At 35.4% G+C, this 15624-nt stretch overlaps 1 protein-coding gene across 1 annotated transcript in view; it reads left to right on the top strand.

The window, feature by feature from the left end:
* Smp_162050 (hypothetical protein) overlaps positions 1-15624 on the top strand; it is a gene marked incomplete at its 5' end in the record, with an annotated part of 61565 nt that overhangs the window by 24784 nt on the left and 21157 nt on the right. Inside the window, one exon of the mRNA XM_018793184.1 lies at positions 773-906. Coding sequence (XP_018647722.1) covers positions 773-906 — 134 coding nt within the window. The remainder of the gene's footprint in view (positions 1-772; positions 907-15624) is intronic.

The raw sequence follows: 15624 nt of genomic DNA, 5'->3' as shown, positions 1-15624 counted from the left end.
CAGCTGTCATTGCCTTTGTTAAAATTAATAAATAAATTTGTTATTATAAATAAAATGAATAATTTACTTTATTATTAAAAGTCTAAGGCTAAGATAGAAAACATAATGAATCCTTATGTCTTGATAAAAGATTTGTTCTCCGAAACAATGATGTTGATGCCGGCTCAATGGTCTATCGGCTAAGTGCTCAAGCGCGAGACTGGTAGGTCCTGGGTTCGAATCTCGCGGGGCGGGATCGTAGATACGCACTGCTGAGGAGTCCCACACTAGGACGAAACAGTCGTACAGTGCTTGCAGGTTTTCCATGGTGGTCTAGCTTCAATTGACTCATGATTTCAACTATGAAGAATACTGAAATCTCCACAAAATCCCTTCTAAATATTCATTAGCTTTATTGGTTCCATCTACACATAGATCCTAGAAAACAAACAATCACACTAAACACACATACCATTATGTTTCCAATCATAACAATTTTTTTTCAAATGAACAAACATATTTATTTGTTAACCAATTATTTGGGGGGGAAGGGAAAAAAACTGCAAATCAAATATTTGTTTTGTTATTTATCATGATCGCTTTTTTTAATATGCGTTTTTGTTTTATTTACATTGTCGTTAATCAGTGATTTGTTTATGTTTTCTCTTTGCTTCATATTCAATGTTACTGTCTATTTTCTTTTCTTTTTTTTCTTTCTATTTTCTCTTAGCATTTGTTACTGCCTTATCAGTACTTATTTATCACATCACTATAAAATTGCATTTAAGAACAGAAGGTCCTATGAATTTTGGTGAAGCATATGGTATTTCATGGTTTGCATGTTTTCTACATATATTGGCAGCAATTCTATTGCTATTAGATGAAATTATTAATGAATTAGTTAATTTAGCTGGTCGAGTACATAGTGTACGTAGCTGTTTAAAATGTATTATACATACATATAGTAGGACTATTCAGAAAAAACGTCAATTATTTACTCATTATAATATAAAATTTGGCAATAATAAATAAACAGCTTTTTTTTAAACAATAATTCAATTATAAAGAAATGTTAACAAAACTTATTATTGATATACATACATAATTTAGAGAACTTATTTACATTGTTTTGTGTCTTTCTTGTATACTTCTTATTATTATTATGCACTAAATATTCCAAAATGCTGATTTTCTCTCAACTCTAAGTGGCTCTACATCAAGTAGAAGAGGAGTACATTAGAGGAATTCTTTTCATTAAATAAAGGAACTTGAAAGAATAACATAAACATATGAATGATCGTTTTTCAATGGATCGATCTGTGACATTATTTGACATCATAAATAAATGATAAGATTACACAAGTTATAAATAGTGACCAAAAATGAAGTACATAATGATACTTTCAGAAATATTTTAAGGTATACCTTGAGAATTCAAATTATTTTACTAATTATTTTAAGCTACTTAATTCTTTATAAGTAGCTAATGTTTTCTTTAAAATATTTGTGAACATTATATTCTAAAAAAATTCCCATTGTAAATCTATTCATTAGAAAATGCCAAAATAATTCGTTCAATCTGACAGAAATTTTTTTCTACTTCCTGAATATAAATGTTTTTGATTTTTTTCTTTCGATTTCTATGCATACGTATTATCTTATGTTTAGGTTTTTGAAATAATAACCATTCAGAACTGATTAATAATAAGTACGTTGTAATTTACCAGTCTATTTCAATTTTCAAGGGGTGGGGACAGGGGACTTTATCTACTTTTTTTTCTGTTTTAATTTATAACCTTTATTTCAAAAAAAATTTTTTGAAATACAATTAGAAATAAACAAATATGATCGTGACTGGCTTCATAAGAAATCATAATATGAATGAATTTTAATAAATCATATTATAAGCTTTGTTTTAAATTCATTTGTAAGTAAGTAACTTGAGCTTTTGAGTCATAATGAAGTGAGAATCTGAATTGAACTATAAATTAGATGAAATTTGCAAAAGAATGCTGAGATGATACTTTTGACCTCATGGTAAAATCGCAAACATACACAAGTTGATTTCTTCTTTCTCTTTAAGAAAGGAACATTATACCTCAAATGTTATTGCGTGGTGAAATACAAAGTTATCACTAAAGCTTAAAGATTTGAGGTCTATAATAATAATGACAGGATTCAGTAAATATGTTTTTCATAATAATGTGTATATAATAGTCTTTATCAATGATAAACTAATTACTTGACGGTAAACACATGATTTCAATTAAAATGGTTAAAATTCGAAAATTATAATCCATTTACTTTGAAAAGGGTTTTTATGGAGATTAAAATCATATGCTCACTGGTGACTGACTTCAAGATACATATCCTGGAGTTCTAGTGGGAAGCAGTGACCAGTGGAGTTCAACCACATCTGTTGTGAGATAACAACTCACTGAAGACAATTGGTTGCTCAAACTTCGTGGATTGGTTGAAGTTAGACATTAACACCGTTAGATGCCGGCTCCGTGGTCTATCGGTTAAGTGCTCTGACGCGAGACCGGTAGGTCCTGTGTTTGAATCTCGCTCGCGAGGCGGGATCGTGGATGTGCACTGGTGAGGAGTCCCATAATAGGACGAGTTGTCCGTCCAGTGCTTGAAGGTTTTCCATGGTGATCTAGATTCAATTGACTCATGATTTCAACCATTTACTTTGACTCAGTGAACTGATATAGATTCAACAAACTGATATAGGATAGAATATACTTAACAAAATGGATGGAAAAAGAATACATTAAGTTTCTTCATCTCTCAGTGCACAAATATTCTACTGAGAAGCGAGTATATATTCAAAAGATAACAAGATGCCTATGTGAAACAAGTAAAGCAGTATTTAATAAGATACAGCTCGTTGTATGCATTTTTTAGCTAACCTAAAATTTCACGAGAAACACTGTTTATAGCTAAAGATAACTTATTTAACAATATAATTAAGTGATCATGTAGCAACATTAATTGAAACCTTTTGGTGGATAAAATATAATTATATCAGTAAAAACTTTATTATATGAATGTTCAACTGACCCAGTCCTGGTCATAATGATAATTCACTCTCATTTCTTTACTCATTTAAATATTCGAAAGCATCCATCATCTTCTATTCATATCTTAAATATAAAAGAAGCAGTTAAATACACGGAAATATATGTTAGTAAATTGATTAAGTAAAAGGTTGACTAGATTGGTGATTGACCTCATTGCCTAGCATCAAAAAAATTCACTAGTGACTTTAAAATTCCCTCTATCCAAGATCCCAACAATTTTCCAGTAGAATGTGCGTTCACAATTGTCTGCATGCACTGATATAAGCGAGGTAATGTCATGGCGTTTGATTGCTAGCTGATGTTAGTGCAGTAGAAGATGAAGGGGGCATTCACTTTGTCCGACGTAGTATTTCCCAGTTGGAACGATTTATTCTGTAGATTATGTTCGGTTTTTCTTCTTTTATCATTTCATCCTTTTAGTTTGCATATGATTTATTGAAGCGGTCTTGTTCATTTGTGTGCTGCACCTATTGTAAACGGCTTCAAAATCTCGTTGTAATTTCTGATGTTTCATCTATTTAATGTAGGATGATCCGTTTGTTGCTTTCTTCACTTGATTTTGTCTCTACTGAAGCGTCGGGTTGGTATTCTTTGATGAAAAATTACTAGAACTTACAGCAAGATTCAGGGGGGTTTATCAACTGTGGCAAACTTGTAAGGTCAGAGGTTTTCTTAGAATCAAACTTAACTTCATGACCTTCAGGATTACGATGCGTCTGGGAATATAATGCTAATCGTCTGCAACCAGCACTTCATGTATTTAGCCAGTATGGTGTTCCATCTGGGAGAATCTTAACACCCCTATAAATCTGTTCGTGTCCTATAGTATTAGAGAACGTCATGATCTTGTAGTATCGGTTGTTATGTTAAGCCCATGTACTTTATTCTAGCTTCTGGACAAGCTAAATCACCGATACATTATGAGTCATCTTTTGATCTTGTTAACCATTTGCTTATTAACCTTGAGTACTTTTTATATGAGCGTATATGTGTGCACACTTCGTATCTTATTCATCATATGTCTGTCACTCATTTTTGTCCGACTATAAATGTTGATTAACGCTTGCTTAAATCGAGTTGGCTTCCCAGCCATCTCCAATACGCATTATCTTTCGCTTCGCTCTCGAGTTGGCTTACCAGCCATCTCCACTGCATGTCATTTCCGCCTCGTTCGCTTCCTTCGCTTATTCGCCTGTTCACTCGCTCGTTATTATTCGCTCAGGTGTTGTTAACTTTCTGACCTGAGTTATTCGACAATAAAATGTAGTTGCTGCTATCCTTTGTCTTCTGATTTTACGCGCCGTTAAGATTAGAATTATATCGGTTATCGAAACGAACGATTAACGAATCGCGGCACTACAAATTCACTTGCGTCTGCGGATGTGTTGAACGTTAACAAAACTGATGAGCCCACATCAGGGTGACTTTTATAGCACAGTAAACACGCATGGTACGTGTCATGTCTCTTGTTCTAAGCAGCTTAGATTTAGTAAATCGAGAGAATGTGTGTCCGGCATACTAAACACGATCACATTGCAGGATCGTTTTATTCTTTCAAACCACTCTGAAGCAACACAATACAGGAAAGTTTTCGCGTCATCCTTCTGATTTGGAATTTCTGAGATGTTGTGGTTGATAAAATACCTGAGAGGATTAGGAATGTTCATGTCAACTTGCACCTTCTTGCGTCATCCATATGGTTGCAGTGACCATTGTCACCATTATTCACTAAGAAAGACTTAAACACGACTGGAATGGAGAGAACTGGCATACACTCGCCTGTTTCTGAACTCGTCAAAACTGCTGGAAATTATGTCGGTAGTATCGTTATATCGTGTCCCTTTCCTACTTTCTACTGGATGCCTCGAAGCGGTATTTTTCAAATATTTATGAGGCATGATTAGAAAGTGATAAGTAGCAAACGAAGTGAAGAAAAAGTCTGGAAATATAAACAGGGGTGTGAAAATCAAGGTAGTTAGGAAATAAAGATCTGTGTTTGAAACAAGTGTATGACGTGAAAATTAATGAATATGACAAATGCAAGAGACAAATGGCAGGAAAATGGTAGTAGAGACGTAGTATGTAAGTACGTACTCAGATGTAAAATAGGACAAAAATGTTCACGTTGGATATATTTTAACCTTGAAACCATATGGAAAGATATACCTTATATATCAAAGAAATCTAGAACTGTAGATATTCATTATCAAACGATAGAAATGGGTAGTGCACGTACATATATAGACCAGAAGTCGTCACTAGTTAAAACTGTGATGTAATGGTATGTATTTTTTAAGAGAATCAATACCATCTATAAATAATGTGATACTTAACAACCAAAATGTATGAAACAGCTTTCCAGGTAAAAGTACTGACCCAAATCTACGACAAACCGAATTGAACAGGTAATTTCAGAACTTGAGTTGTAGCATTCAAATATGATTTAAGGGACAGTATATAAAATAGTGTGTAAAGTTCAGAGTATATTTCCTCATTATTTATGAGTATATATTTTCGAGGGTTAGATTGATGTCTGAATGGAATTAGTAGTTCTAGAAAGCTTGTGAGCTATTATATCCAGACATAATATAAGGAATAGTATGCAAAATCTGAAGTACAAATTTTTGTCATATGTGATTATTTTGTTTAAAACTGTTCAACCTATCTATGGAATATGGAGCTTATCCATCTGTGTAGAAAACATCTCTTATTACCCCTAGATTCATTATGGAATCACGTAGTGATATTGTTAACTACAATGAAATTGACTTGACATCTGTACTATCAAGAACTATGGAAAAAATAATCCACAAACAGCTGTTATCGTTTTCACTTTCGGCTAGCCTGATTAGCCCATAACGCCACGGGTTGATGACTAAGCGCTTATGCTTCACATTGCACCTCGAAGTTTTGGATCAAATTACCCAGAGAAGAGGTGTTGGTCATTCAGTGATAATTGTGTATTTCAATTTTAGTAAGGCCTTTGAGAGTGTCGTACACAAACTTTTTCTTCTAAAACTTTCTTCATTTGGTATACGAAATCTTCTTTTATCCTGATTCAAATTATTTTCAGCAGAACGTAGCCAAATCATCTGCTTTGGATCTTGCTACTCTAAGCCTGTGAATGCAGCCAGTGGGGTTGTACAAGGAAATGTGATTGGTCCATTACTCTTCCTCCTTTCCATCAATGGCATGTGCTCACTCTTTCAATACGGTAAACCTTTTCGTTTTACCATTGACATAAAAGTGGTTTATTTATTCTCTTCTCCCACCAAAGAAAGCTATATTTCAGCAGCAATCCAAGAAGATATGAACAAGTCATATGAATGGACTGTGTTGTGGAATCCGTCACAAAAGTGTGATTATTTACATTGACCTCAACCCTAACCTAAATCTGACTATACACAAACATACACTGCAACCTCTCAACACTGCTTGTGACATGCGTTTGAAATTTTTGAAACTATTCTATGAATTTTAGATGCCTGAAAAACTGATGCCGGAATCCGACCTTCCAAGAAGAGGTTTGTGTTGCTTTTTAAGTATCAGTGTGGGAAGCAATGATTTATGCAAACAAGATTTGATGTTCATCCGACTGACTATAGAGCAAAGTAGAATCTATGAAACTTTGTGTGCTTATTCGTTCATTTTATTTTATTCTTTCTTTTCGTCTAGATATCCGAAGACCGCTTATGTTTATTGATGTTATTATTATTATTATTATTATTATTATTATTATTATTATTATCATGTTTGATCCCCTAGCACGTTAGATATTCCTTTCCTTCTCTATTACTTTTCTCTCCCCCGTTTTTCCATTTACACACTCTTTGTTCTTAAGAATCCTACACATTATATAGTGCTACACCTATGTAGCTCAACTTTGCAGATTCTTTGTATCTCCATATATATATATATATATATATATATATATATATGTATATATTATCTATACAACTTGATAATTGAATATTTTTCGCAGTTAATTATTACATTCATAGCATCAACCTAACTATTACTGCAGGAACTCTTACTCTACCATCAACTCTAACCGGATTATTGATTTCTTTCCTTATTTGTCTATCTTTTCATTCGTTTCGTAATAAACACGTTCTTTCTAAAACACACTTAATAAATGATTCACATATTTCACGTTTATTTCCTTCATTGTTTTCTTCATAGTCCACTCAATATTCTTCTAAGATCTAGAAGACCTGTTTAAATGTGGCGAATGTTATGCGAACATCACTAAAATTACGTGTGATTATATTCCTGAGGAAATCGTCAATGGTTTTCACAATACTAATATACCGACAAGCTGTTTGTGAATAACAGTAATTATAAAGCATGGAAACTACTGTAGACCATCAACATTGATGTTCTGTGTCGAATGATTGGAGGCCTACTCAAGTTGGACGGGAACAGTGTAATGAACAAGCTAACTTCGAAGTCACACCTCGCGATCAGCACTGGCCCTATACTACCTATTCGACAGCTCATAGTGTCATTCAACGAATACTAACAGTATCAGAAAACAGGGATAATTGATCTTTTAAACGGTTCATAACCATCTCCATAGGACAAGTTTCCCCAAAATAAAATAAATGATCAGCATTTTGCCGAGATCGAAAACGACTAAAATTAAATAATACGTCCAAACCATTACACCTTACCTTACGTTCGTGGCTTGATGGACACCTTGAAAGGTATGATTATGGCTTCTGATAGGACATTTTTCGGCACCAACATTTGTGGACCATTTTACAAGATCGTCAAAAGCAGTGCTTACTATGAACAATAAAGCCTAAATTTTTTCCTGTGTTTTCAAAAAAGTATGGGGTACATATTTCGGTTGTCGCACATCTATTGCCGAAAGCTGTGCAGACTGATATAAGTCCTGATTATTCTGATAAAGCAAGCATGCGCCATTTTTTTATAGGCATGGCCAATAGGTTACAATACTGGTTCACAGATAACTTGGTTCCGAAGTAGGTCTGTTAAATAAATAAAATCTGTGGTAACAGAAAGCAGAACATTCATTAGATGAACTAGAGTCAATAATCAGGTTTACGTGTCAGTACTGTACTATGAGTTCAGTTTGTACGATGTTTCGAAAATGGCATCGCATCCACGTTCTGGCTTTAATAAACAGACATCATGTCTAAACTCGGAATTTGTATGTTAGAATCGCTATGCCACTGGGTATTTATACAATACAACTGTTTCAAACACTAACTAAACTCTTAATTGCTAAGTAATTCCGAATCGCTGCCTCACACTCACTGGTCTATAATATGATACAACTTTCAAGCCCGTTGGTAACCCTCGTTCTATTGACGGAAGAAACCAGACTAATAGTAAATGGGTTTTTATTTAGATCGCGTGCCAGCCACAGTGGAGCGGGGGATTACCTGTTCAAATACACAGTCCTTTTCAACATTCAATGTATGATAACATAAAACATGACGCCTATAAGAAATAAAGAAGCAAATAAATACTTGAGCTCTTTTGTTTTGACATTTATTTAGTTGTTCGAGTTCAACTCTTAACCAATCAACCTAAGCTATTACACAACTGCTGAGCTAAGAGTTTGAAAGCTATTTTAACACCTGCAGCTGAATCACAATGGACAGACAAACTTTCACTCATCGTGTTTGTAATTCTTAGCGCAGTGAATATTGATCATGAGTGCACTACAGCTAAACTCTTCTATGAGACAAATATTCCACTCCAAAAATACGTGGATTCCTTAATTTAAGTCGGAATGGTTTTTATCCTCCAAATGAACTGTTCACAAACGCCGAGAGTAAGGTTCAGCCAAACTTAACACGACTGTTGTGTTTTTGTCCCTTATCTTTGTCATCGATGACCGAGGACAAATAAAAATGAGAAGAACCAGAAAACAATTGGTCACGGGTACATATTTCGGTAAATGAATTCATTAGCATATACAGTGGTAATAAACAATTAAAATACAACTAGATTGTTAAATAAAACCCGACTGTAATAATAGTAACATTGGAATAACATCAGATATAGACCTTGCAACTGTATTAGGTTTATGATAACACTTGCACTTAGAATCGCCAGCAAATTCACTAGAATAGAAATAACGCAAATAATAGGACTGCCTGCAATTGTATTGTAGAGAAATAAGTTCAAGATTGCATTAGACTGGTCTATTCTGAATTGTATTGAAATGAATGCAAATCGTAATGTGTCAATGAGTGTTTCAAGTATCCATGGATCAATACTATGATGGAATGCGAACACCAGATGGAAAGATAGATAAACAGGCAACCCGACAAATGAATACTAGGACGATTCACTTGTAAGACATTCAAATTAGTCACACAAATAGGACAAGTCTACCAAGGAAATAAAACCAATCTTTTCGACAGTCATATGCTCAGTCACGTATCGTATGCCAAAATGAATATACAACTATGTCCAACTAGTATTTCTGTATTATATACCGTATTTAGTCGACTGATCATTTCGCAAACCCTTTTCTGTATAGTATACACGCTTTTTGCCTAGATTTGTCTTTTTTTTATAAACGACATCGCTTAAGAAGGACATAGTAGAGTTCTGAAGTACCTCGGTGTCTGAAGAGATAGAAGAAGACTGGTATGTTACTACGGGCTGACTTGAAGCATTATAATTGGAAGACAGCTATCTTTCCAACGGTCCTTACGTTACACGAATCAATAATGATATAGTAGACATTGTGGTACAACACTTAGCGTCCACAGACCACAAAGAAAACCTGGCAGTTCCCAAAAAATGAGCAAGATCGACTTTTTCTGGCAGAACCACGAGGCTCTTTAAACACCTATAAATTTATTATATATGAGAAACTTAAGTTACCACTTGATTTCACCCGATGATAGGATGAAGCCTTCACACACTGGTAGTTGAAAGTCCAACCTACAGTTACTATGTGTGTGACAGCGGGAAGGAGGTATATGGACAATCACGTATAGTATGATGAAAAGGGAGAAACGGAAGTTAACGTGGCTGCACAACTGTGATGTTTAAATAAATCAATGACTTCTTCGTATTGATGACTGTTGTAATTTTGACTTCCAAATACAATACATTCGTTCGGGCTCATCTAATACTTCTTGATTAAATTGCGTTATTCCTGGGATTACTAATTTATACTACAATTCAAATACTTCTGATTATCATATTGGCGTCGCGATGGAGCCTGCGATACAACAGTTGGACATTCATTCAACTTCTGAAGCTTTTGAGGATTACTTTGAAAGGTTTGAGATATGGAGCATGACCAAGAAAGATATGAAGGGTGACAAAATTGTGGCACATTTTCTTACATTCATCGGTCAAGAAGCCTACAGTTTACTAAAAACCTTGGCATATCCAGATAAGCCGATTTCACTCCCATATACAACTCTCAAGTAATTACTATTAAATCATGTGAAGTGCACCAGTTTTGAATGTCGTGAGAGAGCAAAATTTCATAAGATGATTCGTCAGGATAACCAGAAGGTCAAAGACTTCATCCTTGAATTGCAAAGACAAGCTGCCAAATGGAATTTTGGTGATCAACTTCATGTACAGCTGAGAGATCGGTTAATTGCTGGAATTAACATACCAGGTCTGGAAAAGGAGCTGTTAAGAATGCCGAACTGTTCTTTTCAAGATGCTAGAACTGCATGTATTAACTACGAAGCAGTGAATGAACTTGATATTCAATCGATGAAAATTTCTAATACTTTGCTTAGTCGTCATGATGAATTACAATCTCAGGGTCGATCAAATTTGCGTTCATTTAATCGTGATTTCTATTCTCGTGGAAATATGAAAAGTGATTCAACAAGGGACTGCAAAGCAAGTAACAGAGGTGGTGTAGTGAACAAAACAACGGTTGGGGACAATCGAATGTATTTAAGCAAAGATTACAGACTATCTCAGTAAATTCTGATAACCAAACAATGAACAGTCAATTTGCAAATTAACAACCAATTGTTTCAATCTTCACTGTTTCTTCTCTAATTCCATTGCTCATGCATTTTCCAAACGATTGCGCTTCATTTCAGTTCTTTCTTCATCGGTCTTCTGCGAAAATACATTCTATGTCTGACCAACACCATATACTACTTATATAGATATAAGTAGACCACACCACAGTGGGAATAATTTTGGTAAATGCTTATCTTGTGGGAAATTTCATTCTCGTAATTCATGTGCATTTCGTAATGCTAAATGTTTTAAATGTGGCAAGATAGGACACATTCAGTCAGTGTGCAAAACTACTGTCCACTTTACTTAAAGTGTTACTAAGTCTTGTAACTTATATTCTGATAGTTCGGCTGTTTCTAATGATCATTTATCTTTATCCACCATTTCGGAAGGTAATGTTCACATTCAAAAGCGATTATACACATTCCTTGGTTCATTTCATGACTTTATTATGGACACAAGTAGTATAGAGTCAATTATTTCATTCAAGAACTTGAAATCTTTAGATCCTAATGTTGTGGTAAGACCCACTGAAGTCTCAATATTGAGGATTACTGGACACAGGCTGCTGATACGAGGATGCTGTGAATTGCTAATAAGAGATGATAATTCTTCAAACATACTTTGTGAATTTTTAGTTTGTGAAACAGGACTGTCAATACTGGGTTTAAAAAATCTGAAAAGGCTTAAAGTGAAATTGTCTCTACTAGTTTCTACAGAGAATTCTGATGCTTTACTCAAAGATTTGATAGCTGTGTGGGCTAAGCGTAGTGGAGGTATGAAAATTCAGCTTATAAAACTTCAAGTACAGAGTGATCCAGTCTTTCCTTATGGTCTTCGAAAATCAGTATATAAGTCACTGAACCATTTGTGTGTGAAAGGTATAATTGAACCAGTTCAGTCCTCAGCATGGGGTACTCTTATTGTTACGCCATTGAAGTCGGATGGCAAGACCCTAGAATATGTGGTGATTACAGATTAACACTGAACTCCCGTCTGTTGAAGCAAACATGCACGACGATGTAGGCTGAAGATATTCTAAATCGACTTCATGGTTCTAAAGTGTTCTTGAAAGTCGACTTGAAAGATGATTATCTTCAAATCCCTTTAGATCAATCTTCATCTATCTTGACAACAATTAACACTCCTTTTGGTCTGTTCAAATAAGACTTCCTTCCATTTGGTCTTAGTTGTTCTCCTGCCATATTTCAAGAGGTCATGAATAAGATAGTCAGCGATATTGAAGGTGTTGAAGTTTATCAAGATGATCTCATTGTTCATGGTACTGATAAAGTAGTTCATGACCAGAGACTTATTGCTTTATTGCATCGTTTAATTGGGAAGAATATTACAGTGAATCCCAATAAATGTTCATTTAGTGTATCTAGTTTTGAATGCCTTGGATACCTGGTTGATGGTAATGGTTTTAGACCAGATATGAAACACTAGCCCCACTGACAAATGCACTGTCTCCAAAAAATATCACAGAATTACGTTCACTAGTGGGTACTCTTCAGTACTATTCTCGTTTTATTCCTAATTTTTATTGTCGTGCCGACTGTTTATTTAATATTTTGACATCCAATTCATTCAAATGGGGTGAAGAACAAGAGTCATGCCTACGAAGTCTGCTAAAGTTCCTTCAAAGTGATGCTGTTCTTCGAACTTACTCACCCAGTGTACATTCTGTTCTTATTACTGATGCATCACCTGTGGTTATTGGTGCAGTTTTGGAACAGGAAGGTAGGCTAGTTATATGTGTTTCACGCAAACTTTCTGTTTCTGAACAAGGTTATTCACAAACGCAGCGAGAAGCGTTAGCTGTGTTTTGGGCTGTTAAAAGACTTCATAAATATTTATTTGGAAAGAAGTTTACCATTGTTACTGATCATGAAGCTTTAAAGTTCATTTATCATCCTGACAAATCCTTAGCACGTTCCTCAGCTGCTATGGTTCAGCGATGGAGTATTGTTTTGAGTGCTTATGACTATACGATTCAGCACAGGAGTGCAAAACAAATTCAACACGTTGACCACATTTCTCGACAACCATTGCAAGATAGACCTGTTAATACTTCAGACTGCTTGTTAGTGCAACCTTTACCGGTGAAACGTCCAGATCTCATTAGAGAAACTCGTAGATACTTTGGATGTATACTCAGTGCTATACGGAAGGGTTGGAATGCTAATCTGAAACGTAGATTTCCTGTCTATTATTCAAAGCAGGACGAGTTATCTACCACTCCTGACGGTATTTTGTGTTTAAATGATCGTGTTGTTATTCCTCCTTCATTACGCATACCTGTCCTTGATGATCTTCATAGTGGACATCTAGGTGTTGAGAAAATGAAGTACTTAGCAAGACTCACATGTTGGTGGCCAGAGATAAATGCAGATATATGTCGTACAGCAAACAATTGTGAGAAATGTCATAAGCTAAAAAGTCTGCCTTCGAAGTGGACTCCATGGCCAGTATCGTCTGAGGCCTGGCAGAGAATTCATGCAGACTACTGTGGTCCATTTCTTGGCAAGTACTATGCACTTGTAGTTATTGATTCTTTTTCTAAGTGGCCTGAAGTTTTTTTCACAACTTCACCAAATTCTGACTTCACAATCCAAGCATTAAGGAAGGTGTTTAGTCGAGAAGGAGTTCCCATGGTGTTAGTCACTGATAATGGCTCTCATTTTGCTGCGGATGCAGTCACTAACTGGTTGAATGGTATAGGGTGCAGACATCTGTTTACGGCTCCCAGGCACCCTTGTTCTAATGGTCAGGCAGAAAATTTCGTAAGAACATTGAAAATTGCTATTGATTCTATTGCTGCTCCGACATTCAATGAACTGGAGAGGGGAGTAGATACATTTCTACTTCAATATAGAAATGCTAAGCATTCTGTCACGAAAGAGACTCCATCAAAGCTACTAAAAGGAAGAATTCTCCGCTCGAATATGAGGTGTTTGGAGTCTGCAGAAGTTATATATTATCGTGGGAATGATCTTCGACCAGCCACGGGGATAGTGGTGAAGAATGTTGGAAAATCTATGGTGCGAATTCTGGATATCAATGACTTGACTATAGATAACCGACACGTTGATCAAATACAATACCAGAATCCAGGTGAGTCTGTTCCGATTTCGGTTGTTAATTTTAATACTAATGAGTGCATTCTAGATAATACAGAGTCTACATCCAATACACCGTTGGACAGATGTAAGATGAACTTAAGAAGAAGACGAACAATCGATTACAGACACTTACACTCCAATTCGAGCTTTGGCGGATGTGATGTTTAAATAAATCAATGACTTCTTCGTATTGATGACTGTTGTAATTTTGAAATCCAAATGCAATACGTTCGTTCGGGCTCATCTAATACTTCTTGATTAAATTGCGTTATTCCTGGGATTACTAATTTATACTACAATTCAAATACTTCTGATCATCATAACAACTCAACAGCCATACATGATAACCTAAAACTTGTTAATGAAAACAATCTACAACAATGAAAGCCAATATGATGTGGTGGGCAACTAATATGCCTACCATACAATTAAATACTTTGTTATGTTTAAATCTGTTACAACTATACAATACGATTTCATACGGACTGCTTCTGATACGAGCTCTTGCTTGTGTCTTACTGAAGTCATGAACATACTGAGATGATTAATTTTTCGTTAGGTCATTTGATATTCACACAGAAAACTTAATACCGCAGAAGAACGTGATAAACTTGTAAAAATCATTACGAAAAGTCCTGAATCCATCTGACTGAATTCGAATTGCTAAACACATTAACTAAATCAGTTTTAAGGATGCATTATCATACAACCAGAGCGTAACTTGCGCTTTGCCTCACTCTTTATGTTGTTGATATCCAGCGATTAAAGGGTTTGAGCGTGTAGTGACTAGTCTCGGCGAGAACACGATTGGAATAATAGAAACAATTATTATTATTGTAACCAATCGTATCAGCGATTGTTTTACTGTACTTGTTTAACTGTATCGAAGTCATTTTCGTTCCGCTCTCTATCTTGTTGATTTGAACTATCTTACGCTCTGCCCTTTTTGCCTGTACTCGTTGGCACGTCTCGGTATTCTTTCGATGCCACGAGATCGCCAATAAATATATTCTACCTGGACCAATTACAGCCTTCTGCTTTGCAAGTTATCAAAGGGATCAAGTCGTTTCTGGGCGCGTAATCTCATCGTAGTGGTGATTATAGTCCATCAAGACTCGACGCCATCTACAAGCGAGACCGTTCGGTCACTAAAATGACACTAGCTACGGCCCATTCCATCCAGCTTTGTACTAGTGGTCAAAGTCGTTAACCACAACTCTGCGACAGTAACGTTAGACAGAGCTGATAGTTCTATCGAACGGATTCAAAAATTGCCAATGGAAGTAGACTGGTAGTTTTTCTACGGTCATTTATTCCGTCACCCTTTAAATATAACCTTATTAATCAGGTCTGTGTGATCAAGTGAACTCAATAGCCCACAAATTAATCGCCCTTGGTCGCCTGAGCAATGAGTGTTTAAACACTGTGATTCACTCGCATATAAA

Source organism: Schistosoma mansoni, chromosome 1, assembly GCF_000237925.1.
Source record: "Schistosoma mansoni strain Puerto Rico chromosome 1, complete genome".
Classification (NCBI taxonomy): Eukaryota; Metazoa; Platyhelminthes; class Trematoda; order Strigeidida; family Schistosomatidae; genus Schistosoma; species Schistosoma mansoni.
Note: the sequence above shows the minus strand (reverse complement) of the source record. Positions and strands in the feature narration are given on the sequence as shown.